Here is a 26,018-nt window from a genome sequence, read left to right as displayed (position 1 = left end):
AAAATAATACCCTCAGTGCAGCAACCTAAATCTACTCCACCTTCACCTCCCCCATCTGGCACATCAGCACAAGACATTAAAGAAATAATGGTAAGTGCTGTCTCACAGTTTAGGGAGGAAATGAAACAACTTTTGGATCAGAATAAATCTGAAACTAAGGAGGAAATGAAGAAAGAGATGAAGGAGCTTTTAGAACAGAATAATGCTATTTTGAGGGATGATATACTTTTAGCTCTATCTGGAATGGCCTCAGTGGTTGTGAAGCTGGACTCCAGAGTAGAGGAAATTGAAGAAACAGTTGAACTTTTGGATTATAAATTTCAAGATATGGAGAAAAAAGTGGAGACTTCACAAGATGATATTCTTATGTTCCAGTATAGACAGATGGAATATGCTTTGAGAATAAGGGGTCTGAAAGAAGATAAAACTCAAGATTTGATGGAAATGGTGATTAATGACTTGGCTGTTATTTTGAATATTGATAAAGAAGAGTTACGTGGGGATGTGGAAAGAATTTATAGAGTTAATTCTTGGATTGCAAAACAGAGGAATTTGCCTAGAGATGTGGTGATATATTTTGCTAAGAAGTCTTTGCGAAATCAGATTCTACAAATTTTTTATAATAAAAGATTTCAGATTGCTGCCCAAGATATTATTATTTTAAAGGAAATTCCACCTAAAATTTTAAGAAGCAGAAAAGATTTTGCTTTTTTAGTAAATGAACTTAAAGCAAGACAAATGCCATTTAGATGGGAGATTCCGATGGGCATTGTTTTGAGCCATGCGGGGACACGTTATAGACTTAATACAGTTGCTAAAGCTAAGGAATTTTATAAAACGGTCCTGGGAGCAGGCTCTCCTTTGCCCATGATGCATAAAGTCTTGAGTGACAAAGAGATGGAACAGAAATCTGAAGGTACAGGGATGATGACTGCTGGACAGGTGGTATGGATGTCTCAACCAGAGGTTAAAGAACAGAGAATGACCCGTGCAGCACATAAACGTAAAGAAAAAGAACAACAGAAAAAAGAAAAAGAAAAAGAAATTGAAGAATCTACTCAGCAAATTGCTTCAGTGCCGGTGGGAGGAGCAAGACCCAAAAGCTCTGCTACATATTCATCAGCAGCAGAATTTGAGCGGATCTTCTCCAGGCTGAAGGCCAAGGGAGATGGCAAAGCTCCTGTCCTGGAATGTTAATGGATTAAACATTCCTCAAAAGAGAAAAAAAATTTACCACTATTTGAAACAACACAACAATGATATTATTTGCTTGCAAGAAACTCATATTACAGCTAAAGATCAAAAATATTTAAATAATCCTCGCTTGGGATCTCATTTTGTATCTCCCGCCCCTGGGAAGAAAGGGGGTGTGGTAATCTATGTTAAACAGAATTTATCTGCTACCTTGTTAGAATCAGATCCTTATGGAAGATATGTTATGCTTGAACTTGGTTTATATGGCAAGAAAATTCTTATTGTGGGGTTGTATGCACCAAACCAGCAACAGGAGCAATTTTATAGGTTACTACATCAGAAAATAACTTTGTTGGACTATAGATCCGTGATTTTAATGGGAGACTGGAATGGTGTCTTAGATATACAAATGGACAAAAAAGGCTCTTCTACCTTTTTTAAACAGGCTAAATTACCTAAAGCCTTTTTTGACATGAAAGAAGATTGGGAATTGAGAGACTATTGGCGTGAACGTAATCAAGAAGAAAAGGATTTTACGTTTTTCTCAGATAGACACCAATCTTTCTCAAGAATTGATTTCTTTTTGATCACAACAGATTTATACAACAGGGTGAAGAATGTAAAAATTTTTCCTAGGACATTGTCCGATCATAGTCCAGTTTGGATGGAACTGTTTGTAGAGAAGGAAGATAGGAGATCCTGGAGGGTGAATGAGAATTTATTTAAACAAGAAAAAAATGTTCATAAATTAAAGGAATGTTTAAAGGAATATTTTACTTTAAATATGAACAAGGGAACATCAATGTCAATGGTCTGGGATGCAAGTAAAGCTTTTATGCGTGGTATTTTGATAAAAATGAATAATTTGCATAGACAGAAACAGATTCAGAAACGGAAAGACTTGGAAGAGGAGATTAAATTAAAAGAGAAACTTTTAATTTCAAATCCCTTAGATGAAAAGATTAAAGGAGCTTTAAAATTGTTAAAAACACAATTTAACATGCTGATGGCTGATCAAGCTGCAACTAATTTGTTATTTATGAAACAAAATACATTTTGTAATGCTAATAAACCAGGGAGATGGTTGGCTTATCAGTTAAGAAAAAAACAGAAACAGAGGAATATAGATAAAATAAATTATAATGGTAAATTGGTTTATCAGAAAGAATTGATTAAGAAATCTTTTTTAGAATACTATCAAAAATTATATAAGGGTACCAATATTCAAATTACAGATATAAATAATTATTTAGGCAAAGTCAACTTTCCTAAATTAACAGAAGATCAGGAAAAAAAGATTAACGGTTTAATTACTAAGGAAGAAATTGTTACAGCTATTAAACAATTGAAATTGGGCAAAGCGCCGGGTACGGATGGGTTGACATCTATTTATTATAAAGCTTTAGTAGAAGAGATGATCCAACCGTTGTGTGAACTGTTTAATAATTTATTACAGGGGTTAGAGATCCCTCCATCCTGGCGTAATGCATTTATATCATTGATTCCAAAAGATAGTCAAGATCTTACTTTGCCTAAAAATTATAGGCCTATATCTCTTTTAAATGTGGATTATAAAATTTTTGCAAAAATTTTAGCTAACAGGCTTATGGGGATCTTGCAGCAGTTTATACATAGGGATCAATCGGGTTTTATAACTGGAAGGTATATGAAGAATAACGTTAGACAAATTATTAATTTATTAGAGTATTTAGAAAAGAATAACCAAGTCTCTGCAGGCCTGATATTTTTGGATGCTGAAAAAGCCTTTGATCAAGTGAATTGGCAGTTTATGCTGTGTTTAATCAAGGAGATGAATTTTGGACAAAATATATTACAAGTATTATCCAATATATATCAAAAACAGACTGCTCAAATTATTGTAAATGGGGGTTTGTCAGAGGCTTTTGTAATAGAAAAAGGAACAAGACAGGGATGCCCGTTGTCTCCGTTATTGTTTGTTTTAACACTGGAAATTTTGTTGATTAAAATTCGGGAGTCTCAAGAAATAAAAGGAATAGAAATTAATAAAAAAGAATATAAATTAAGAGCCTTTGCAGATGACTTGGTTGTTACTTTGTCTCAACCTGTTCTTCGGTGGTGAAATTATTACAATTGATTCAACAATATGGACGTGTTTCTGGCTTTAAAATTAATAATAATAAGACCAAAATATTAGCTAAAAACATGACTAATGGTGATAAACAGGCTCTAGTTAACTTAACAGACTTTGAAATTGTTGATAAGGTAAAATATTTGGGGGTTACATTATCTGCTTCTAATGTAAAATTGTATAAAAATAATTATGAAAAGCTGTGGATGGAGGTACAGAAGGATTTAAAAAACTGGAATAATTTACAGTTATCCCTTATGGGCAGAATTGCAGTTATTAAAATGAATGTCCTGCCAAAGTTTATTTTTTTGTTCCAAATGTTACCTATCTTAAAGAACGAACGTAATTTAGATGAATGGCAAAAAGGTATTAATAAATTTGTTTGGGCAGGGAAAAAACCAAGGGTGAAACTTAAAATAATGCAAGATTTTCGTGAGAGAGGTGGACTCAAGGTACCAAATATGAAATTGTATTATGATGCTGTAGTATTGACATTGATTAGCGATTGGGTGAATTTAACAAATACAGAAATACTTCATTTGGAAGGCTGGGACCTATTTTTTGGATGGCATGCCTATTTAATATTTAATAAAAAAGTGGATTGGGTTTTTAAGTCTCATATTATAAGAAACTCTTTGCTAAGAGTGTGGAGAAAGTATTATAAAAGTGACTTCAAAATACCATTATGGGCTATACCTCGGCATGCCATAGAAGGTATAAGGAAAGGGGTAAATATGGACAAGGTCTCTTACGTACAGTTATTAAGATGGGATGGCCAAGACTGGCAGTTAAAATCTTTGGAAGAATTAACACATGAAAACTTAACTTATTCATGGTTCCAATATAGACAAATAGTGGATAGATGGAAGATGGATTGTAAAATGGGCTGGCTTAGAGAAGATGGAATTTTTTTAAAACAAGTAAGAGATCAAAGGCCAACCCATATTAAGAGAGTTTATGGGGTTTTAGTGGAATTAGATTCAGAACTTGAACTAGTTAAAGATTGTATGATTAAATGGGCACAGAATATTGGTGAAACGATTTCAATGGATACTTGGGAACTTATTTGGATAAGAAATGTTAAATTCACACAAGCGCAAAATTTAAGAGAGAATTTTTATAAGATGTTTTATAGATGGCACCTTGACCCAAAGAAAATGTCCATTATGTACCCTAATCTACAGCCGAAATGCTGGAGATGTGGATATTTGGATGCTACCTATTACCATATTTGGTGGACGTGTAAGCATATAAAAGCTTTTTGGATTAAGATATGGTGGAATATTCAAAGAATTTTTAAAAGAAGGGTAAAATTTACTCCGCAATTATTTTTACTAGGTATTGTTATTGACTGTGATGCTAAGGAGGTTATATTGATGTTAAATTTGATTACAGCCGCTAGGTTGTTAATAGGACAATATTGGAAGAAGGAATCTTTGCCTACTTTACAAGAATGGTTTCATAAAGTTTCGTATTTGGCAGAAATGGCAAAGATTTCGGCTTTCTTAAAGGAGCAATCTCAAGAAAAATTTTTTGCGGTATGGGAAAAATGGATAAATTTTATACAACATAATTTGGATATGGAAAAATATTATTTAGCCTTTTTATAATTTGTAATGATTGTTTTTTCTTTCTTTCTTTCTTCTTTTTCTTTTTTATATATATACATTTTTAATGTATTATTATTCATATAATTTTTTTTTTTTTATATATATATATGCTTTATTTTTCGTCTACTTTCTTCTTTCTTCTTTCTCTCTCTCTCTTCTCTTTTTATTTTTTATTTTTTTTCTTTTTTAGTATATATTATTCATTTTAAAGTTTATGTTATGTATATTATTTCTATATATATTATTACTGTGATTTTTATTATTATTATTAATTATTTTATAAATTGCAAATGTTATTTTTAAAATATTTGTTAAATAATCCTATATTCAGTTCTGGGAAGTCGGGGGGGGGGGTGGGTGGTTGGGGAGGGGGGGGTGGATTTTTATTTGTAAAACTTTTGAAAAATTTCAATAAAAAAAAAAAAAAAAAAAAGAAATATATCATGGGTCAAATTCTGGAAAATAATAAACTTAGCACTGGTGACCCTCTGAGAAAGCAAATCTTCTGATCTCCTCCTTCCAAAGAATTGCTATGCAGAAATGTTATCAATTCATGAATCCACTCAAAACGTAGTCATTTTCCAATTTATTTTATCCACATGGACATTTAATTTAGCGGATTATCAAGCTGAAATATTATGGTGGGAATTTCTGCAACTAAATTTTGCCATTACAATGGCTATAAAATAAATTTAGTTGAATGCGCAAAAGAGCAATCCAATAACTACTTGGTCAAGATTACTAACTTCATTGTCACGCTCTGATCTTGAGCCTTTAGAATTAAAAGCACAGGCCAATTCATAGTAATTAGGTTTCCATTTTTTCCCAGATTTTCGATCATCTTTCACAGACAGTAGCAAAGAGATAGATGGATGAACAGGCAGTGAAAGAACTGATGATCAATGGATCATCAGAGAAAGAAAAGGTTCATTCCAGGGTAAGTTTCTGTTACCTTCTTCTTCATATTCCTCTGCATTGAGAGAGAAAAACAAAAAAAGGAAACAAGAAAAGCAGCACAATCAAAAACATTGCTTAGCACTGCAACACAAAGACTGACATGGAAGATAAACGCTTGCTGAGGATAAAACCAACCTTTCTTACTAAAGGACAGAAGACAAAAAGCTACCAGTTCTTTTCATAAAAGAAATCAAGTTTAGGAGACAATTAAATGCAAAAAAATAATAATGATAATACATTTGGTCCATGTAAGAATGAGAAATTTAAACAAGAGTTTGCAGAAGAGACTTAAAATTCAGATCTAAGATTCCAAGATGTAAGAATCCCACTAAAATAACAAGCTTATACTTCTGCAAAGTAAAAATATATTGGTTGGAAGAAGAAATTCACTGGCTGACCAGGACATCTGCAGGATGGGTCAAAAAAGTCAAAATAGTGACTAAAACCACACAATTGAAGCCCCAGGCTGGTGGATATCCTTATTGCCTGCCCAACATTACTCTGATACAAGGAAATTCTAGCTTTAACTAAATTCATCAGATTAAGCTTTGCCTATAAAAACATTAAACATGCAAAACTTGAGAAGACTTTGTTTTCAATCAGTTGATCATGCTTATATCTGAACCACATTGAAGCTTTAGTGACTAGGGGAATGACTTAATGACTGTTTTTTTATTATTATTATATTCTGCTCAGAATCGCCCTCCATCAGATAGGCTGTCATATCCTGACAGAACAATTAATCAGTGAAAAGATTTGCCTCCAGAAGTTGTGAATGCTCCAACACTGGAGGTTTTTAAGAAGAGATTGGACAATCATTTGTCTGAAATGGTATAGGATTTTGTGCCTGGGGGTTGGACTAGAAGATCTACAAGGTTCCTTTCAACTCTGTTATTCTGTTATAAATTTGAATAATAAATAAAATAAATAAAATGATAGTGCAGTTTCCTCCAGAAAATGTTTTTTCCTTAATTAACATGTGCTCATGTGTTGAAATCATTGGAAATTTTTCTATGGATATGATCACTGAAAGCATTCTAGTGATCTACTATTTCAGCAATAGAGAGTTCTTATAAATATACTAAATATTGCTGCTGTTTTGATGGTCATATTAACAGGAATTCTCCACATACACTGTATTATTATTATTTCTTGCTCTCTTTTGGACATGGAATGAATAATGGCAACAGTATATTTTTGTTCTGATATGATAGAATCACATGGTGATTATTTAAAAACTAAGATTCCATGCTGATATTTCATGAACAGGCTCACCCTACATATCTGTTCCTCTCAATTGTTCAAGCTGAGATAAAACTTCATCTCAGATTTCTTTAGGGAGATTCTGGTGAGTGACTTCTGGCCAAAGCAGATAATAATAATAATAATAATAATAATAATAAAGTTGGAAGGGACATTGGAGGTCATCTAGTCCAACCCCCTGCTTAGGCAGGAAACCCTATCCCATTTCAGACAAATGGCTGTCCAGTCTCTTCTTGAAAACTTCCAGTGTTAGAGCATTCACCGCTTCTGGAGGCAGGTTGTTCCACTGGTTAATTGTTCTAACTGTCAGGAAGTTTCTCCTTAGTTCTAGGTTGCTTCTCTCCTTGCTTAGTTTCCACCCGTTGCTTCTTGTCCTGCCTTCAGGCGCCTTGGAAAATAGCTTGACTCCCTCTTCTTTGTGGCAGCCCGAGATATTGGAACACTGCTATTATGTCCCCCCCTCGTCCTTCTCTTCACTAAACTAGGCATACCCAATTCCAGCAGCCATTCCTTATATGCTTTAGCCTCCAGTCCCCTAATCATCTTTGTTGCTCTTCTCTGTACTCTTTCTAGAGTCTCAGCATCTTTTTTACATCGTGGTGACCAAAACTGGATGCAGTATTCCAAGTGTGGCCTTACCAAGGCATTGTAAAGTGGTATTAACACTTCACGTGATCTTGATTCTATCCCTCTGTTAATGCAGCCTAGTACTGTGTTAGCCTTTTTGGCAGCTGCAGCACACCGCTAGCTCATATTTAAATGATTGTCCCAAGATCCCTCTCACAGTTACTGCCTATACTATACCTGTGTATTTGTTTTTTCTTGCCTAAATGTAGAACCTTGCTTTTTTCACCATTGAATTTCATTTTGTTAGATAGTGTCGAGTGTTCAAGTCTGTCCAGATCCTTCTGTATCTTAAGACTGTCATCTGGAGTGTTGGCTATTCCTGCCAGCTTGGTGTCATCTGCAAATTTGATGAGTTCCCCATCTATCCCCTCATCCAAATCGTTGATACAGATGTTGAGGAGCACTGGGCCCAGAACAAAGCCCTGGGGCACCCCACTACACACTTCCCTCCATGTAGATGCGGTTCCATTGAGGACCACACACTGAGTACGGCCGGTCAGCCAGCTACGGATCCATCTGGTGGTGATGCTGTCTACCCCACATTTTTCTATCTTATCAAGTAGTAGGTTATGATCTACTTTATCAAATGCCTTACTGAAGTTCAAGTAAATTATGTCCACAGCATTCCTCTGATCCACTAATTTTGTCACTTGGTCAAAGAATGCAATAAAAAGCCATCTATATGAGATAGCCATCTTATGCAATGCCATCAAAGCCATTCTTAAGAACTTACACCACTTCTTGACTAGAACCCAGCTAAGGGACAATAATACCTGAGCACAATTCATGTATCAGAAAACTCTCATGACAAAGTTATGGAAGTAATATGATTTAAAAAATGTGGGGAAGGGGTACTGAATTTTATTTCCATAGAATTATTTCTGGTCATGGTAACTCATTGGGAGCAAAACAGTATGAGGAAATACAATTATAGTAAAAGTATAGTTATATATTCCTTTTGTTCACACAAATTATACTTTAAATTGTAAGTTAATTTTAATATACCACGTACGTTTATTGAAGACAAATGAAGTCAGGAAAAATTCATCCAGCTAAGCTATATAATAATAACAACTTTATTGTCACTTTGAGTGTACACCAATTGGTATACCTCAAAATGAAATTTCGTTGCATGCAGCTATCAAAGGGTCACCACCTCCAATATATACTCCTTGTTTGTGGCCAGTTCAAGTTATTATGTATGTTCAGGTTGATCTTCTTTTAAGGACTGCTTAAATAAACCAACTTTCCACTGAGTGCAATCACAGACTAGCTCTCAAACTGAAATTGTAATCATGTTAAGCAGAAAATAACCCATCTAGTTGAAATCCTTGGGAATTTATGTTATTTGTTTGTATCTAGAGGCTGCTCAATTCCTGATAACTCTGGGCAGCTTATTTTATAAAATAAGAGTAAGTAAAAATAGAAATAAATAGTCTGAGCATTAGAAGGAATGTACACAGAGGAAAAAAGCTGTAGGAGCTCAGCACCAGCTAAGTAAATCTGCCCAGGATGAGACTTTTAGAAATATGGTATTCCATTAAAGCTTTTTCTAATCCTCTACCCTTATGTACCATGCTGTATTAGCCAGGGATTATGGCAACCAAAATTCAATATCTCTGGAGACCTGCAGAATGGGGAATTTCTGTGTTACATGAGTCGTCAGAGATGTTTGTTTCAGATCCTGCCTCAATACAAACGTTCATTCTATATGTATTCTTGGCTATGTTCAAGCAAAAGAGCTTTGTGATTTCAATATGCTATAAATAGTATCAATTTGAGCAAAAGACTTTTAAAAATGAACGTTATATATATATGATCCAAAGAAAATAAAAGAGGAAAAGCTACATCCAAAGCTAATAAAGTCTTTTTACTTTTGTTTGCAAATACAACAAAGCCAGCTTCCAAACAAACATACACAAATGCAAGAGACTAACATAAAATGTGTAATGGAAATGATCGATGTCTTTAGTTCATCAACCTTGTTCAAGGAAGACAGACACAAAACTAAGCAGTATCTAGTAATCGTTCCCAACCTGCTATGCCACAGACACATTTTAAAAGGCTCCCTCACTCTATAATGCGTCACCAACAGATGGCAGCAGCAGCTCTATAACAACAAAGCAGGAAAATAAAAATAAGAAGGGCAGGAAGAAGAAGGAATAGGATAAGATGCCTATGGTATGGAAACCTAAACAGATATTGATTTTGTGGTAAATTCAATACAAGCCACAAGTTCGTGCATCTATGAAAATGCTGCTATAAAACGGCAGGCTAACCATAATTATATGCTGTATCTGCTGAACACAGAATCAGAAATATGTCTAAAAACGCATACACAGCACATAATACTCCGGCTTCAAAATTAAGGGACCTTGGAGCACAAGACATTTGGAAATTCTTCTTGGAGCATACAAATACCATACATGATGTTTTCAAGGCAGGGAGAGGAAGAGGGGTCAATTTCCATCCTTTCCCCTCAGCATGGAAAGGAGGCAGTTAGACCTGAACTAGGTAACTTGATGTGACTTATCTTAGATAACAACTAGTAAGAGCTATTGTGGAACAAAGCCACAAAAGGGAGATGAGGAACAGGCTGGGACTGTTTCCTGAATACCCTTTTTTGTATTGAATGGTTCTTATTTCCCAGCAATCTCAAACTCAGTGGGACAACAGGTGGAATAAGGAAGCATGAGAGATCTATTTATTTAAAATTGATCTCCACAACATAAATCATGACAACTCAGTTAAAAACTAAAGTACGTCTTATTGGTCAAAGTTTGGTAACTTTAAAACATTGGACCACAAAATTAAATTGGAACAATGATTTATTTTACAGCACATTCATATAAGTAATTACTCACCCTCTACTTGCTCCCTGTAAGAAAGCAAAAACAAAGAAAAAGAAATCAGACTAAATTTGCCTGTCTAGAAATAAGACAAACTTCCATGAAGCCTAATCCTGGGAAACTATAGATTTTTTTACATTTTTTGCTTTTTATATACTGATAAGTTAATCTGGTCATCCCCAAATGTGCATCCTTCAGATGTGTTATATCTGCAATTTGAACATAGTGGTAGGTAAGGTTCAATGTTGTATTTCCAATACATTTGGAATATTCCAAGTCTGGAAAAGCCAATCCATATTTCCAACCTTCTGCAATATTATTCAATTTAGCTCCCAGAATTTGCCAAGAAAGTTTGTTCTCATGCTTGAATCATTATTCTGAGCTCATTTTATTAAGTTGTTTCAGGTTTCTCTCCAAAATCCAATTTTGTGAGCCAGTTCTATCTTCACCTTTATTATCGCTCTGCCATCAACTAATTCATGGTCCTCTTAGATAATATCACCTGAGCCACCAAGGTTAGACTCTATAAAATTGTTTTCTTCTAACATTCTATCAGTGACCAGAGGGCTAATCCAACTTCACTTAATAGTTTTTGTAAGTAGGAAATACAGTGGTGGGATTCAAATATGTGAACAACTGGTTCTTTGTGTGGATGCCACTTCCGGAAATCCATTCTGGGCCTGGGCAACAAAAAAATAGTTACCAGTTCTGCCAAAGTGGTGAGAACTGGCTGAATCCCACCACTGAGGAAATATCTTTTAAAGTATCTTGGAAATTGACATCCTTACTGTACAGAATTTTAGCGTATTTCTTCTGTCATTGTTTGATGTCTTTGAATTAGTTACTATTTGTCCACTGACATTTTTAGCACACTGATTTGAGGTTGAAATCACCTTCGGAGTTTAGAGATGCTTTGGAAAACTTTTCTGTGTTTCTTTCCATCGGCAATGTCTTCACAGATGACACTATAAGATTGTTTCTTGTCTCTTCTGAATTTTTTTATTAAATTCCTTCTGGAGATCATTTCTTTGTTGTCTCTATCTTCTTCTTGGCAATTTCCACCATTTCTTATGACATTCAGTTTGTGTCTCCTCTTTCTTAGTATGTACTGGTAGCAGGTTTTTTTTTAACATTCATCTTTCACAATTTTTTTTATTTCATTCCAGTTTCTCTGGTTCTCTCTCAATGGGGTTCAAAGCAATTCCCGATGTTATCTTTAATCCGATGGATCAAGATTGCATCATGGAAATAGTTTGATTTTCTTCTTTCATTTTAATTTTACTCAGAACTTGCACACGAGCAGTTTTTGATCTGTTTAGCCTCCTGCCATGTTTTTGCTGTTATAACTAAGCTTTCCCACCATCTTTCACAAATAAAATAATTAATTTGAAATCTCCGTAGTCCACCTGGTAAAGTCTATTTACTCTGGTTGTTGGAAGACTTGTAGTACACTTATTAAGGACACAGGGATCCATCCTCAATTTGCATCTGATCACTTAAAAAGTAGAATGCTTTCTATTTGCTTTCTTATATACAGGGGTCCACACATACATACCGTGTTTCCCTGAAAATAAGGCCCAACCAAAAACAAGCCCTGGCATGATTTTTCAGGATACTTGTAATATAAGCCCTACCCCCCAAAATAAACCCCAGTTAAGATCGACAGTCAGACGGATGCATTTAATACTTTATTTCTCCGAAAATAAGATCTAATGTGTCTTTTGGAGCAAAAATTAATATAAAAAATCCAGTCTTATTTTCAGGGAAACATGGTACATACATACATACATACGTATATATTCATACACAAATACAAACACATATTAAGATATAAAAAGTTATATTTACATAATCTCCACATTATCTCCCTCATAATTATAATACACACTGTTAAGAAGTTACATTCTGCACAGACTCATGCAAGCAATAAATAGCATAGTATATACATTTTATACATCAATAAAAATTGCATTTGACAGAAGGCAAAATGCTATTTTTTTTCTTTTCTTTTTTGACATTTGAATCAAGCAACTCTGACATATTAACCTACTTGATTATTAAACACTTTGATTCATTGTCTTTGGAACAGAATTTTGATCCTTATACCTATGAAGACCAGTAGTTTGGCTCTATCAAAAAATGCCAACCAGCAAAGATCTTTACCAATTAATTAACAAGTTTGTTTCTACTTACACTTCTTCGGTGTCAGACATTTTGGCAGAAGGTTTCTAGATGAAAAAACAAATACAGGCCAGAGTCAGTCTCAGTGCATACACTTAAAATAATTTATTTGTGCAACAATGGCAGTTTAGTTAATTGAAATTACTTTTTTTAAAAAATAATACAGTTCATAAACTTTAAATAGTCTATATAGCACAAAGCTAGTTTTGTCGCCTATGAAGCAGGACCTTAATATATTTATATTATATTATAATTATATTATATTTTATAATGCTGAACTTCCGGTCAGGATAAAATACCAAAAACTCTCCTCATCAAGTTCACCTAACTGGACTCAATTATTAGGGTCAATGGAAAAAAATCTCAACCTACAACATGTCCTATACATATATAGCCTCTTAAATCATGCTAAAGTCATGTTTGATATTCCATGAGACTAGCTTTCTGCAATCTGGTACCCTCCAGATGTGCTCAATTACAACTTCAATAAGTCTCTGCAAGTATATTTAATATTTATTTAATATTTATTTGTTATGTATATGTAGGGGTGTGGGTCTATACATATGTTGTACATAGTATGTTTAAGTATGTGTCATGTATGTGTTTCACTTTGAGAGCGGGCAACTAAATTTCATTTTTGATGTGTGCCGTTGTGCCCACAGTGAAAAAAAATGACAATAAAGGTTATCTATCTCTTTATCTAAGTATATCCAATGATTGTCTTGATTGGGAATTAGGAAAGTTCCAGGTAAACCTGGAATCTGATCTCTAGTATGAAGACTGGTGCTTTAGACCTTCTAAGCTACTATGCCAACCCTAGCAACAACAAAACAGTCTAATATTATTTAATAATCTACAAATTATGTTTCTTATTAATAAGTGTCAAGACTGATGATTCTTAATGCTATCAAACAAAAGGCATTGTGGAGATAGTCCCTAACAATTTTCTAGGAGCATCCATGATCATATAGGTGGTTTATAATTTATTTACTTACTTACTTATCAGATTTATCCCACTCACAGAGCAATCCTTGTAATACACAATACTATAAAGCTTCATGGTTCCCCCCTCCCCCTGCCCTTATTTATCTTCCCAAGAACTGAAATTGCAAATCGGTGGGGCTGATTTTACATTTTATCCCAGGCCCAAACACAGTATTTTATCAACTAGGTCACACAGACGAAGTATGCATATAGTATGTATATACCATGCCCAGACACACCCTTAGTTTACTATACACAGAGTAGTTGTTATGGTTACCAAGCTTGTATTCATACCAAGACAAATATGTCCAGATCAGCTGCATCTGTACTTACGATGAAAACAATAATGCCAGAAATTACAAGGCTATTTAAGTAATATTATTCCATTAGTCCTTATATTTACAACAGCCAGCTTTCATACCATTGGGTATGAAAATCATGAGAAGTTTTTTATTCTCACTAATAGCATAGATTATCTTCAGAACATGTCTTTGTTTCACAAACGACTAGCAAAGATGACCTCTTTTTGTTTAGGAAACTAAACGCTAGTGCCTTTTGGGTTACGTTTTACCTCAGAGAAGAAGAATTTTTGCCCACTTTGCACAAAGCAAACCTTTGCATCTCAGATAAGGATGGAAACCACAACAGCTGAATTTCTTGGGAGACATAAGTACACGTTTGCAGAATAATTTCTGAAGAGTTCAAAAACCTCAAGGAGGTCACTGATAGGTATTATAGGAATATTTTTTTTCTGACACCCACCGAAGTCCCAGAGGGGCGAAGCTCTCATTAGAAAAAACAGAGCTGCTCCCAAGGAAACCCAAGCCTGGTCTTAACTTAATTACTCAGCTGATACTTGAGAGGACTCTTGAAGGAGCAGCAGATGGATGGATGTCCCAAAGAACATCTGCAGCTTACAAGGTTTCTATTTTAGAAGATCAAATATTCCTGGAAGCAATCACCTTGCCATATAAGGGATGGTACATGGCTCCAAGTGACAAAACATAATGGTACAATGTACCCTAAACACCAAGAAGGCTGTGTGCTTACTTGTTTTGTTTTTTTTTGTACAACATTTTGAAGTTCCAGGTGTTCCAATCATAAATAAATAAAACAATCAAGGAAGATATTAATTTAGTTTAAGAGGACAGAGCAAGCCGATTTCATACAGAAAATAATATTTAAAAAGAATCAAAAGAGCCACTTACACATTTTTTCAACACAGAACAGCAATAGCAATAGCACTCAGACTTATATACCACTTCACAGCACTTTACAGCCCTCTCTAAGCAGTTTACAGAGTCAGCATATTGCCCCCCCCCCGCCAATAATCATTTTACCGACCTCGGAAGGATGGAAGGCTGAGTCAACTTTGAGCTGGTTAGAATCAAACTCCTGGCAGTCGGCAGAATTAGCCTGCAATACTGCATTCTAACCATTCTGCCATCACAGCTCTTTGATCTACAGAATTCTTAAAGTTTTCCTGGTTTTTGGTGGATTCATATCAGGGAAGAAATGAACAGACTTTATTTGGAGATTTGAAGCCACTTTGATCAAATCTGTGGATGAAATTTATTCTCCCAATTGAATTGGATGCTCCAAAATTTATAAACTGATTCAAATTAGTTTAAATCTATGAATAAGTTAAATACGTGAAGCTGCCCAAACATACTGACAGAACCTGAAAGCTAATTTAGGTAGCTGAAAGAACATGGTGATTTCTACTGTTGGCTCAATATTAAAAATTGGCCAATAATTTGTGTCAACTCACTGTTATTATTCTAATAATTATTAACATTTTTCTAACAATTATTAAAGTTGTGCACCTCTGCATTATTCTCACTTTTCTTGATCACATTTTAGAAGAGAGTAAGGTCAGGCTGAAATCTAATATTAATGACATTTTATTTACAATAAAACTGTATTAATACTGAAAGAAATATTCTTACAATATTTAGTAATTTAAAACTTCTACCATTCTATCATGTTAAAATTATAAATTTAGGATTTCTTGGGTCACATTTAAGGCTTTCAGAAGTCACATGTGACCTAAGAATCCTGGACTGATCACTTCTGGACTGTGGGCTCATGTTCCTCAAACTTCCAGATGCTAAGTCAGCAACCTAAATTACTTCAAGATGATCTTATTTCTTGTAGGTTTGTGTGCAAAGTGGAGGCAAAAACAAAATGTGCATCATGACATCAAAACACATGTTTTGTCTTTGTCTTTGTTTCTTTTTGTCATTGTGATTTGTACTAGACTCCTATATCTTCCTTTCATGGCAATGGGCCTAAAATATGTTAGTAGAAAATGGGGATTTTACAGCTCTAATATAAACCTTTTTAAGATACAGGTAGTCCTCGGCTTACGACACAACTGAGCCCACAATTTCTGTTGTTAAGTGAGACATTTGTTAAGTGAGTTTTATCCCATTTTATGACCTTTCTTGTCTCAGTTGTTAAGTGAATCACTGCAATTAGTAAGTTAGTAACCCAGTTGTTAAGTGAATCTGGCTTCCCCATTAACTCTGCTTGTCAGAAGGTCGCAAAAGGGGATCACGTGACCCTGGGACACAGCAACAGTCATAAATACAGTTGCTAAGCATCTGAATTTTGATCACATGATCATGGGGATGCTGCAAAGGTCGTAACTGTGAAACACAGCCATATGTCCCTTTTTTCAGTGCCGTTGTAACTTTGAATGGTCACTAAATGAACTGTTGGAAGTCAAGGACTACCTGTACATCTAGACTAAATAACAGTGGGTTTTCAAGTAGTCATTATGACACTCTTCAATATTCTTATTCTACTGACTTGTCATGGAAAAGAGCCCATCTGGAGTCTGAATACTTACTATATTTGTTTATAAACTGACCGTTCCCAAGAACACTAGCTTTGAGAACAATAGGTCCCAGAATTGCTCTCAAGGACAATATGGTGCTGGATTAGAATCACACTGCTTAAGGCAGCTTAAAAATAGTCCTATAGATTTAAGCAACTGTGGTTGACCTATTTAGAAAGAAAAAAGTTGGCCCCTCCAAATCACTATCTAATATGGGGACTTCAATCTCTCTCATGAATGGTCTGGCTTTGACCTCAGGTTTCTAAAATGAAAGTACCTCTGAACAGCAATATAATACAAAGAGAAGTGAAAAGTTTGCAAGAACTCCTCCAGATGTGGCAGACCTGCAATTGGGAGTTTCTGGGAATAAAATCTATGACTGCAAGGACATAATCCCATTTTTAAGATGCGTAAGTGTCCCAATCCAAAACGTCTCGACTTTTTATCATGCTCGAAAAATGCTCACATAGATTTGTAAGGTTCTGAGACAATCACAAGGGCACAGAAAATCTTCTGTTACATCATTGCTAGCTTGTATGGCTTTTCCTCTATTTCAGACACATCAAACTCGCGACATTACATTGCGCAACTTATCAGGACGGTTTTGCCATTGCTGGAAATGGGGTGGGCACGGTTTCCGCATGATGCGTCTGGCCTGCAAGCCGGCAGTTTGACACTCCTGCTCTGTTTAATAAATACCCTCCACAATTGTGGGCTGCTTTCCCCCTTGCATCAAGTTGGTAGCTATAGTTCAAGGTAACCTAGGGAAAGTTGGCTTTATTGCATCTCTTGCCTCACATAATAGCCACCGCGGAGGCACCCAGCAGAATCTGGCTAAATTAGCCAATCTGGGATAAAAATTTAGCATATGGTCATTAACCAACTTTAATATACTGAGGCTTCAGCCTAAAACCAGTATTCAAATGCCTAATAAATATTACTTTAAAAAGACATACACACAGAAGCCTGCTGATTCAGCCAATCTTGATATGCCTAGGTCATAATGCCCGTTTATTAAACTTATTAAACTGGTGCAGCTACACATGACTGCAGCACTGCCACAGTGTCTAGATGTGAGAAAGTTAAGAGAGACTCCAGAGAACTTTCTCTTCTCAATGAAAAATACCCCATTCACACATAATGAACGAGGAGCACTTTGGTCTAATGGTGAAGGCACCGGTCTAGAAACCAAGAGACAGTGAGTTCTAGTCTCATGTTAGGCAAGGAAGCTGGCTGGGATGACTTTGGGCCAGTCATTCTCTCTCAGCCCAACTCACTTCAATGTGTTGTTGTTGTCGAGAAAATAGAAGCAAGAACTGGCTTATAAAAGTGTAGGCTCAGTTCAAGACATTTGCCTGCTAGAGGTCAAATGTTTCCTCACCTTGCCTTCAAATTCATGCAAACCTCAGCCTATAAAGTTTCTGAAGAAAAAAATCCTGTTGGATTTTCTTCAGACCAGTGAAAATACAGTTACAATTTCAGTAATGAAGAATTTGCTGGCTAAATTCGCTTCCTAAGATGCGCAGTCTGCCTAATGGTAAAATTGAGCATATGAACTTCATGAACATATTTTATTCTGGCAAAAGACACCTGAAAGAGGTTGGTTATCTCACTGCAACTTCTGATTTCTGTCCAGGTGAATTGCCAATCTCTTATGGCAGCATGGCTGCCTGCCTGCCTGCCATATTGACATCATTTTGTTGATTCTGAAAATCAATATCCCAGTGATGTCATCACACAGGCAATCGTATTTAATTACATGAAAATATCTCTCAGTTTCATGTTTATTGAAAGGCAACACAAGCCAATGTTTCTAATGTTAAAGCTGTAAATTGTCAGAACTGAAATAAGTCTCTAACCTGATAAGTTGCAAAAAACAAGTGTCCTAGGAAATGTTCTTTTCTAGACAAACTTGTTCTCTATAGCTTAGCTGAGTTTGGACAACTGCTCAAATCCAATCAGGCTGTAGATGGTAGCAAAAATATTTTGTTCGTTTTTCTGACCCATAAAGCTTTCTTACTTCATTTTACAGTAGTACTGTTGCTTATGCAAACACAGCCCTCTTGGTTAATTAGTGGTTCAATGTGTTGTGTGAACTCAGTGGTGAGAGTCAATGATAGTTATTAAGCCACTGCTTTTTGCTTTTGCTTTTTTTGAGATGGAAAGGAAGGGCAATCTATCCTGATTTCACTTGTTTCTTTCTATGGTTGTTTCACTTTTTGAAACAATTAACAGTATAAAATTCTGTATGTCTAAATGAAAGTTAAAAAAAACCAAATGTTTTATCTTCACATAGTTCAAATAATAATTCAACATTCAGTGGGAGTTTTTTTTATCAATGAAATAGTTAGGAGGAGGAGGATAATGATGATGTTATCCATTCATTTGTGTCCAACTCTTGGCAATTCTGTGAGCGTCATTATACTTTGTAATTTTTCTGTATAAAAGACTTAGCTGTGATAAGCCTTGGAAGTGTAACAATCCAAAACACAGAACTGTGTCACATAAACTAATAAAATCACAGCCCCTAGCCAAATGACCTGGAGTTATTCAGATGATACATATAATCACTATTTCAAATATACACATGTAATATAAGGCTGTGCTGCATGCATGATTCATATAAAGTTGATGTTTCACTACAAAAATATATGGCTAGGGGTTAAAAATGACTATTCATTCAGTTGCATCTCCAAAGAAGCTTCATTCAGCTTATGTCTCAAGAAATATGCATACTAAAGTGGTTTTTAAGCCAACAGATTTAATATTTCTAAAGTTTTGCTTAATATTACTGCCTGACAGGTAAGTAAGATGGCATGCAAATGTCATGTGTTGTGATGTTTCCCTTATTTCTATGTTTATTGTAATACAGTCATTTTAAAAATGAGGGAGATTGAACTGGATGAAGATCATTGGGTGCCCAGGAATGGATAGCTCAATCCTACTCAACCCAATCTCACATAGATATGATTTTTTGTCTCGGTGAACTGTATTGACTCCAACAAAGTACTGTCCTTTCTTTTCCCTTCAGAGAAATCCTTCTCCACAACAAGCCATCATAAAATTTTAATCTAGAGCAGGATGACACATAAGGTGTACATTATTTTGATTGAGAAATCATGCTGAAAAAAACATTAGGAAAAGTAGGATTATTTGATAAACATTACAACTGTAAGGACATTCTTTCTCCTTATCCTTCAGTGATATTATGGTTAAGCAAAAGTGCAATAGATGCACCTCTAGAAGCATTAATTTCCTTCTTAGTACAATTGCAAAGACTTCAGCCAAGTTCGAGCATTGAACGCTGAATCCAGGTCACATCTATGCTATTTGTTGAAATATTCTACCTGTTTAGCAACTATATTTATAAACTAAGATTACATGAATCCTGAACCTTCGTGAATTATTTTTTAAATTTCTTTAACCAGTTTGTGCTCCACTTTTGCTTATATAGGTATATAAATAGTATCAAAATAGGGATTTGATGTTTTTCCTTGTTTGCATCATTATGGTGTCTTATTGTGCTTAATATTCTTTTAACTTGATAAAACAAAACAAATTTTTAAATATTGTCTTTGTGAAAGGTTAGTATCCCCTTCATATACCCTCCTGTCAAGGCTGAGCCAATGCACAAGGAACTCAAACAATGTAGAGGTGCCAATGAAACAGATAAATTCAAATCGCCTTCCCAGTGTTGTCCCAAAGTAGTTTTCAGATCCAGTGCGATCATATACGGAAATTATCTGCAAATGGTGCTTATGGTATTTTTGGGTCATCTCCAGACTCCAGCCCTTCAACAGAGCTTTTTGAGGAAATCAGTTTTAGTGATTGAAATTAAACTCAGGGAAACTTTCATTAAAATGAATCAATTTCTACTTTATCCTAAAATTACATATTTGGCATTGAATATCCCAAATATGTTCAATAGTAAGAATGCTAGCAATCTGCTGCTCTTGATAAATCAATACAATGTGGAGACCATGACTGATGACATATGGGAAAACACTAGCATTGATCCCTTGCTTAAGGGCCAAACCTTAAAGCAGCTGTTTGTAAAACTTCAAAATAATCTCTTTCATTTTATTTGATTTTCTCCATCCATTTTCCCAAGTTTTGTGGGCTCTCAAAATTCTTTCTAACTACCTATCCATTGACCTGTCCACCACTGTAAGCAAACATAGAGAGAGGGGGAGAAAGGATCTTTTGTATTATGTATAGCTTTTCCCCCAGCTAAACTAAAAGAAAAGTATTTTTTTTTAAGCAAGCCCTTCTCTCTCAGCTCTGCTTCATCAAATCAGAGCTGACAGTAACTGCTTCAAAGTTTTTTTTAAAAAAAAAAATCTGGAGACCTAACCATTAAACCCCTGAGACATGAAACTCCTGAGACATTTGTAAGTCAGTTCTAAAAAGAATATACTGTTGACTCAATTGCATATCCTATGTGTTTATACTAGCAAACTAACTCACTTTTTTTAAAGAAAAATTCAACTCAAATAAATCAGACAGGCTCTGAATGAAGTGCAAATGTTATAAATAAATGCCTGATACTGAGCCAATCTGCAGCAGAGAAGGTGGATCATAATTCTGTCACATAAATCCCTGACCAATTTCTCCTTCCCACTCTGAACTATATGTGCCTTTTGGCTGAAATCTGTTCCAATTCTTGGCTGAAAACACCCAGACCCCATCTCTTGAGGAGCTTCTTAACAGCTGAGAATGTACCCATCTTCCCCTTGGTATATTGAATTCACTCCCTCTCATCTCAGAGACTATTGATGAAAATAGCTGTCCTCCCATCAATCATTCTTTCTCCTTGGCCATACAAGGTGAAGCAGGAAGGTTAGAGGAAGAAGAAGGAAAAGGAAAGCTGGTGGTGCTAAACAATGGGCTTGATAGGCATTGCTGGATATCAGAGGGAAAAGGCAGATGAAACCATTCTCCTGGCAGGATATTTAATCAATCTGATGTCTCCAGTGCATGTTTCACTGTGTGTTCTGGGGTGTTTTTTTTTTTTTTTCATTGTCTCAATAATTCTTCTTGGCACTTTAGTTGGGCCAAAATGCCATTCTATACGGTTCAAGAAAGCAGCAGCTGGAGCTTTTAAAAGAAACAAAGGAAGCCTGATAGATTCATTTTTAACCCCATCCATTTGTCCAGATCTTATGCTCAAATCTTTATGCTCAATCTGTCTCCAAAGAACCAAGTTCGCTAAGAAGAGAGTCTCAAGATGAAAACGAACCCTCTCTGATCCTTTTTCACATAGCTGTGTAGGCTTGTGACATTTCTACTCAGGTTCTAGAAGGGTTCTTCAAGGGACTCTGTGCAGCATTAAAGACCTTACTCTCTAAACAAAAATATGCCTTAGTAAAGCCAGTCATAAATGCTTTTATGCCAAGTGTTGATGTGGTTATTTTATTACACAATATCCTAGATGGATAGGTAATTACAAAGAAGCTTGAGAGCAGGCAAAACTTTACAGCCAACAATGTTGCATTAAGACAGCTGGAGATATGGACGCCTATATAGCCCAGGTAAGCCTTTATCTTCTTAGAAACAAAAGCCTTGCTTACAAAACAATCCAAACACAGGCAAACTCATGGCAACATTATGTTATTAGAAAAGTGCCAGAATATACCATAAGAATAAAAAGAACACCTTCTGTTATTTATTTATCTCTTACCTATTTATCTGTTATCTATTATTTAATACTGTTATTTAATTGGATTTCCTGTACATTGCAGGGAGTTGAGTTAGATAACTTTTGTGGTCCCTTCTAACTCTACCCTTCTATGAGTCTAAGGAAAAAATGTCCGCTTATCCTTAGGTTCAAATCGAAACATGGTGGCCATATACTCAGTTGGAACTCTGGCACTTTCAAATGGGGAAAACTTTAAGGATGAGGCATTAAAGCTTTTCATGCTGACATATTTTATTAGAGAGAAAACAAGGGAAATGCTCTGTGTGGCAAGGTGAAGCACAATTACCCAGAAAGTATGGGTATTCTTCTTCTTAGTAGGATTGGTTTATATATTTGTAAAAACAAAAACAAACACTATAAGAAAATGGGGGTGGGGGTGGGTTGCAAGTAGAAAATCTGGGCTATTACATCTCCTTCATGAACTTAAATTTGGGTAAAGCAAAGTAATTGAGGCTTACCTAGAAGTCCAGTCAGACTAAGAACTGGTGCATATGTTGAAGCTACCACATGGTGGCAGTCTTTGCATGATGACTGCCTCCATAGTGCCCCAATCAAAAAAGATCTGCCATGATGTGCAGAAAGGTATCCAATGTCCCTACCATATAGAAATGGTTTCCAACATGGGACAGCTGCCGTACGGGACATAGAAGGTATAGTAGTTAATAGTCCTAGGTCATGCCTCAGCCATATCCAATCAGGAGCAGAATTCAGGAGCAGATAGTCAGCTTTTTATCTTGCCTTTTTTAGAAGCATCAAAGTATTTTCATTTAGGGAGGCAAAACAGAATATGCCATTATATAATAAGAGGAATATTATTCAGAAGAGATGCGATAATTGGGATGGTTTAGAATTTTACCTCAGTGATTCATTCATTATCAGAAAATATCATCTGACAATAGATAGATAGATAGACAGATAGATAGATAGATAGATAGACAGACAGACAGACAGACAGATAATAAATTAATTAATTAAAAAGAAAATAAAAAGAAACAAAAAATTCAAAAGGCAGACTTGATGGACCACTGGATTTTTTTCTGTCATCAGTTTTCTATGTTTCTACACACCATTGAGAAGATTCTGTTAAGACGAAATCTAACACTGATTCCTGACTTTTTCCAGGTCTGTTATTTATCATGGACCACTTCATCTCTGCCACCAGTTTCCAAGAAGACAACTATATTTCTGTCAATTACATAGTTAAACGTTAATCCTTTTGCAGACTTTATTGATCCAGCCTGTTTAAAGAGCTAAGATAGATGTATGCTTTTGATACTTACATCTTACAATAATTTAAAGGCCTAACTCACATCTGCTGATTTCAGCTCAGAATCAAACAATACCATACCCTTGTCTCTCTCTTTCATATAGTCCAACACAAAATGTATAATTTGCAAGGAAATCCATAATTTTTAATATTGCTCATAAGATCTGAAAACAGTTCTCTGAATTGAATGTCTAACTAAAATATACAATGTCTAGCTGGATTAAATCATCCCGATGGGGCAATATTTTTAGTGCAAGTCAAACAAAGCTCAATTGCTAAATGCATGATAACTAATTATTACTACTTCTAAGTGTTTTCTTTGCCTGAACTCCATGACTAAACAAGCTGATTTTTGAGTTCACAACTGAAATAACCTCAACTAAAAAATAAGGTCGCTACAACCCTTTATTTTACCAATCGTGCTGAAATAACCTAACACTCTACTGAAATACATTCCTTTTTAAAAAATATACACATTATCCATCATATTCAAGTGCTTTATTTCTACAATAATCTGAGAGATGTTTCTATTCAATGGGCTTCCCGCTGACATTTAAGCAATCCTCAAGGTCTCTCCACCCAATCCATTTCTGTGGGAATTCAAGCAGGGAGGAAAACCCCATTTAGGTTGTATTTCAGTTGACAACTTTTGAAAATTTTGAGTGTTTTGTGTAGGTGATACATATCATTTTCGACCACTTGCAGGGCCATTTACTTCTCATAAAACGATTCCTGTTTCGATGGATCACCTTCCTTTTTTTTTTTTTTAATGGACAGCTGCTATTGCTTATTGTTACTAGCTTGAAGCAAACTCTTTCATGGAGAAGAAGTCCTGTGTGCTAGGATCTGGAAGCCTACTTTTATTGTAGGCCCACGAAGAACCTCTGCCTTCCTGCTTTGCATTCCATCCCAGTCTGAGTAAGACAACTTTGGACATAACGTTCTCCTTCTTTTCCCCTATACTTTACAGATATATGTCTCTCTTGAATTTCTTTCTTACCTGAGAGGGGGAGCTGAGAGAAGCAAGGAGCTTTCTGCCGAATGGATCAGGCTGCAGGCTCTGCCAACCCCAGCAGGCAATTAAGTCCTCCTGTTATAGTGACATCTGATCTTCTAGAGAAGCTCATTGGCCACCAGGCTCACAACAGTAAGGAGGGAAAGAGCAAGGAAAGAAAGAGGGGTGGGAAAAGGTCAGCCCAAGTATAGGAGCAGCTGAAGGAGCTGTCCTAGATCAAGATGGGAGGGACATGTTTGGCAAGAGTGAAAAATAAAACACCATATAGCTTAGCTTTCTATATTTAAAATCCCATCAGGCCAGCGAAATTTAAAGGACAATCAGTTCAAAGGAACCAGAGGTTGTCATGTATGCCGTGAAGAGCATGGTGATCGGTTACCTATGACAGTTTAAAGCCTGTCTAGTCCCAGAATTGTTCTAACTCCAACAGCACCTATAGGGTGAAACTGTAATGCTGGCAGAGAAGGCAGTGGGGCAAAAGGTTTTCCTGGAGTAAGCAGAAGAAAACTAAGAGAAGGCCCAGACAGAACTGCAAGACCAAGCAATTGGCTCCATCAGAATAACTAAGAGGGGATTCAGGTTCTACCACTTATTTAGTGAAGTTGCTGGCTTGGCCTTGTCACTCCAAAAAGTTAAAAGAGAAATTAAAAGATTACCCTGAGAGAAGCTTGATAGCTGATATAAAACATCCTCCTCTGATGTAATGCATCATCCAACAACACAATATGTGTTCTTGATATATAAGAATAACAACACATTCAGTGCAATGCAGTCCTTAAGTTTTTGTGACAGACTAAACACCTGGACGGATCTGAAACAACTGCTTATGTGGGTAAATGTTTTGCAAGTTGTGGTTGGAAATCTATTGCAGACTGATGGTTTTGACAATAATAATAATAATAATAATTATTATTATTATTATTATTATTTTATAATAATAATAATAATAATAATAATATATTATTATTATTATTATTATTATTATTATTATTATTATTATTATTATTATTATTATTATTATTATTATTATTGATCATTGCACAGTCAGCCAGATGTTCAGACTGGATTTGGCATTTTGTCTACCTATCGAGTCCTTACCCAGGACCTGGGATAGGCAGATGTGGATGTTTGATGGTATTACAGATATCGTCGCAGGATGGAAGCAGTTCCTAATAAGGCCGCCTTTTGCAATTGACTAATAGCGAATTTGTCAATGCCAATGGTGTTCAAGTGGTGCTCCAGTTGTTTTGGGATTGCACCCAAGGAGCCTATGACTATTGGTACTACCCTTGCTTGCTTTTGCCACAGTCTTTCTATTTCTATTTGTAGGTCTTTGTATTTTGTTATCTTCTCCAGTTCTTTCTCTTCTATTCTGCTATCTCCAGGCACTGCCATGTCCACTATCCAGACTTTTTTTTCTT

General features: G+C 35.5%; 1 protein-coding gene and 1 long non-coding RNA gene across 24 annotated transcripts in view; one reads left to right on the top strand and one right to left on the bottom strand.

The window, feature by feature from the left end:
* The window catches only part of LOC120306735, a 182,094-nt gene extending 176,249 nt beyond the window's left edge, over nucleotides 1-5,845 (top strand). The window contains exon 3 of the long non-coding RNA XR_005556381.1: nucleotides 5,744-5,845. This is a non-coding gene — a long non-coding RNA (uncharacterized LOC120306735). The remainder of the gene's footprint in view (nucleotides 1-5,743) is intronic.
* The window catches only part of TNNT3 (troponin T3, fast skeletal type), a 54,225-nt gene extending 29,550 nt beyond the window's left edge, over nucleotides 1-24,675 (bottom strand). For 9 of the 23 annotated variants that reach the window (XM_039340467.1, XM_039340466.1, XM_039340473.1 and 6 more), the window contains exons 1-3: nucleotides 12,804-12,838; nucleotides 10,626-10,639; nucleotides 5,867-5,884 (exon numbers count right to left, since the gene is read on the bottom strand). In XM_039340467.1, coding sequence (XP_039196401.1) covers nucleotides 5,867-5,884; nucleotides 10,626-10,639; nucleotides 12,804-12,823 — 52 coding nt within the window. In that variant the 5' untranslated portion in view covers nucleotides 12,824-12,838. Of the gene's footprint in view, nucleotides 1-5,866; nucleotides 5,885-10,625; nucleotides 10,640-12,803; nucleotides 12,839-24,582 lie in introns of those variants that run through there. The other 14 variants (XM_039340482.1, XM_039340471.1, XM_039340480.1 and 11 more) reach the window with 9 other exon arrangements.
* Between the last annotated feature and the right edge of the window lie 1,343 nt (nucleotides 24,676-26,018).

Source organism: Crotalus tigris, unplaced genomic scaffold, assembly GCF_016545835.1.
Source record: "Crotalus tigris isolate CLP2741 ecotype Arizona unplaced genomic scaffold, ASM1654583v1 scf7180000017749.438534, whole genome shotgun sequence".
NCBI classification, from domain to species: domain Eukaryota; kingdom Metazoa; phylum Chordata; class Lepidosauria; order Squamata; family Viperidae; genus Crotalus; species Crotalus tigris.
Note: the sequence above shows the minus strand (reverse complement) of the source record. Positions and strands in the feature narration are given on the sequence as shown.